A 2,917-nucleotide genomic window follows, 5' to 3' on the forward strand; every position below is an offset into this window, starting at 1 on the left:
CGAAAATGTGATTTCTGCGGAAAACATATGAAATCAACATTCGCGCTTAATATGCATCTGCGTACTCATACCGGTGAACGCCCGTACAAATGTACACAATGTCCCAAGGCATTTAAGACCCAATCAGCTTGCTCAATGCATTTGAAACGCCACGCAAGAAAACCGGACTATGCTTGCTCAATTTGTAATAAAACTTTCTATGAAACCAGCAATCTGACCGCGCACATACGAACTCACACTGGAGAGAAACCACACTCTTGCAACTTGTGCCAAAAACGCTTCTCACGTGTCTTCCTTTTACAACTGCATATGCGAACACATACTGGTGAGAAACCATATCAGTGCACTACTTGCAATCGTAGCTTCGCGCAATTATGTGACTTAAGAAATCATGAGCGTACACATACAGGAGAAAGGCGTTATAAATGCACTATATGTGGGAAGTCGTTTATTAAACGCTATGCGTTCAAGGTTCATTTGGAACGACATGCTGTATTACAACCGGAAGACGTTCATGTAACAGAGGAGACAAATGCGGAAACTATCGTAACCACTGTAGGAGAGCCTGAAGATGAATCTGTTAAGTATATGCTTGATAGTAGTATCCTGGATGGAGATAGTTATTTTCTTTCAAAAGTTACCGAAGACAATTTTTGTGATCTAACATATACAGATGTGCCACCGCTGAATGAGTCCAACGAAGAGCTCGCGTGGAATAATTTTATAATTGAAGAAATTTAAGATATACATACATACATATACATATGTATGTACATTTATGTAAATATGTAAAACAGATACTGATACAATGTATTAAAAAACAAATATTAACTAAAAAAAAATATTTTAATAAAAGTCCAAGTAGTTCATTATTTTGTAAAGTGTTGCGATATAATAGTCACAGGAGTCTCCCGATAAAAATGCTTCAATTCTTTAATCAGAACTACATGTCATATATATATATCACTTCTAAAGTTATTTAATGGAGCGAACATCGTCCACAGATCTTCGTGTATGCTGTTCTAATTTAGAGCAAACCATTTATGGATATTGTGAAAAACTTTACTTTTATTTCCCAGAGAAAATCATGCCTATTACGGTATCCGACGGATGCCATCCGCACGGATCTAATCAGATTCGTACAGTCGGAATAAGCGAGTGCGAAGGATTAGATTCGTGCGAATGGTATCGGTCGGACCGGAATAGGTGTGTTTCCAAGGGATCGCATTCTCATGAATCTAATTCTTCTCACTCGCTTGTTATGACAGTGCGAATCGGATTAGATCCGTGCGGATGGCATCCGTCGGATACCGTAATAGGCATAAATAACTCCCTAGGAAAGACCATTAATTATCCGCTTGGAAAGTAAAAAATTGTTTTAAGGAGAACGAACAACATAATTTTATTGTGAAATACTCGAAAAATTTCTTTACACATTAACATATGCCTTTTTATACAGTTGGTTATTTAATTTTTCATATGTATATACAATAAATCTAAATATGCAGTTAAAACTAATAAATAATTATACATTGAATACTAAATACTTCACAAAAAGGAAACACACACTATGTATAGATTGTTTATTACATCGTTCGTGCCTGAGGTCGATTCATAGCAAGTTTCATAGTATGGAAAGCATATTACTGTACATATATGTATATGTTGCACATACATTATTAACCAAATGTATATATGGATTTAGATGTTCTTTGATGCTGAGAATTGTATGCAAGTTACCAACCAAATACTCAGAAACTCGATTGAATCGGACTTGACCAGCCGAATTTACCTTAGCTTAATTAGATTAGAAAACATAAACTAAGACATAAAAATAACACTGTAACTAAGTCGAAGTTCAAGTCGCTGCGCAGATCGGTATTACGCCGTCAAAAGTCGATTAATGATGCAGTAGAAATGTTTTCCACCAACGAGAGAATATATGGTCGATCATTGACTGTAATTTCTTAATTTCATTTTTTTTTTAATATTTTCGTTTGAATTTCAATATCAGGATCTTCAAAAGTTTGACCTTATAATTTCGCTGTTACACCAAAATTATAAAAATAAAATTGTTCATAAAAATTTGATTGGTCTAACGTGGAATGAATTGGGTAGTTTGAGAATTGTTGGCAATATATAATGATTCACTTAGTTTTGCAGGTTTTTTAATTTAAATATGTATGTACATTATGCACGAGGTTAAATTAAGTATAATGTTAAAACAAAGAAGAGCGTGCCAATGGTCTCATCAGTGGTTTTTGTCTGGAATTTGTTGACAGTTAAATAAAAACATGAAGACTAATTTGGACAAATGTATATAAATATGAATGTGTATATGTATGTTGATAAGTTGTGCTTACATCTGCGATACTGATGGCTTAAATCACCTTCTATCGTCCTCTTTTGTGTTAATTTAATCTTTCTTGTCGCCCATTTTCACTTTGGATGTCATGTAGATACCCACAATCAGACCAAAAAGACCAATAGCTGAACCGAAAATTTCCACTATCAAAATTTTCACGAATAATGCAGAATTAGCAGCATCAGCTAGCGCAGCACCGGAACCAACAATGCCAACAGCGATACCACAGAACAAGTTGACTAGACCTACTGCTAGACCGGCTCCAAACATTACATATCCTCCAAACCAATTATTATTCATTACAGTTTGGTTTTCTAATGCTGCTGCCATCGTGAACGAATCCAATAAACCGGACAAAACGATGGCAGTGATCAGGCCGTAAATAGCTACAGCTTCACAGAAGATAACCGAAATCAAATTCTTTGTCTTGATACGTGGAGCTTTTACACCGCCACCCACAATGCTGGTGCCTGTAGTGTGAATGCCTAGAGCAGCTCCTACCACGGAAAGTGCCACTGACAAACCGATTCCCAGACAGGCCCACATATATGG

The 2,917-nt window shown here is 36.0% G+C and overlaps 3 protein-coding genes across 6 annotated transcripts in view; 1 reads left to right on the forward strand and 2 right to left on the reverse strand.

Moving 5' to 3' along the window:
- The window catches only part of LOC118742042 (zinc finger protein 569-like), a 4,145-nt gene extending 3,352 nt beyond the window's left edge, over nucleotides 1–793 (forward strand). Inside the window, exon 4 of one of the 2 annotated variants that reach the window (XM_036474018.1) lies at nucleotides 26–793. In XM_036474018.1, the coding sequence (XP_036329911.1) occupies nucleotides 26–741 (716 nt within the window). In that variant the 3' untranslated portion in view covers nucleotides 742–793. Of the gene's footprint in view, nucleotides 1–7 lie in introns of both variants that reach the window. The other variant, XM_036474012.1, reaches the window with a different exon arrangement.
- LOC118741984 (ribosome-binding protein 1) overlaps nucleotides 1–2,917 on the reverse strand; it is a 50,716-nt gene that overhangs the window by 40,043 nt on the left and 7,756 nt on the right. The gene's annotated exons all lie outside the window — the stretch shown is intronic.
- LOC118742078 (V-type proton ATPase 21 kDa proteolipid subunit) lies at nucleotides 2,265–2,917 on the reverse strand (the record flags this gene model as incomplete). The annotated part of the gene is given in 2 exon segments (XM_036474048.1): nucleotides 2,265–2,301; nucleotides 2,364–2,917. A coding segment is annotated over 1 exon segment (501 nt), but the record flags the coding sequence as incomplete, so codon positions are not given.

The sequence above is a fragment of the Rhagoletis pomonella genome, unplaced genomic scaffold (assembly GCF_013731165.1).
Source record: "Rhagoletis pomonella isolate Grant_MI unplaced genomic scaffold, Rhpom_1.0 Rhpom_scaffold_00001, whole genome shotgun sequence".
Lineage (NCBI taxonomy): Eukaryota > Metazoa > Arthropoda > Insecta > Diptera > Tephritidae > Rhagoletis > Rhagoletis pomonella.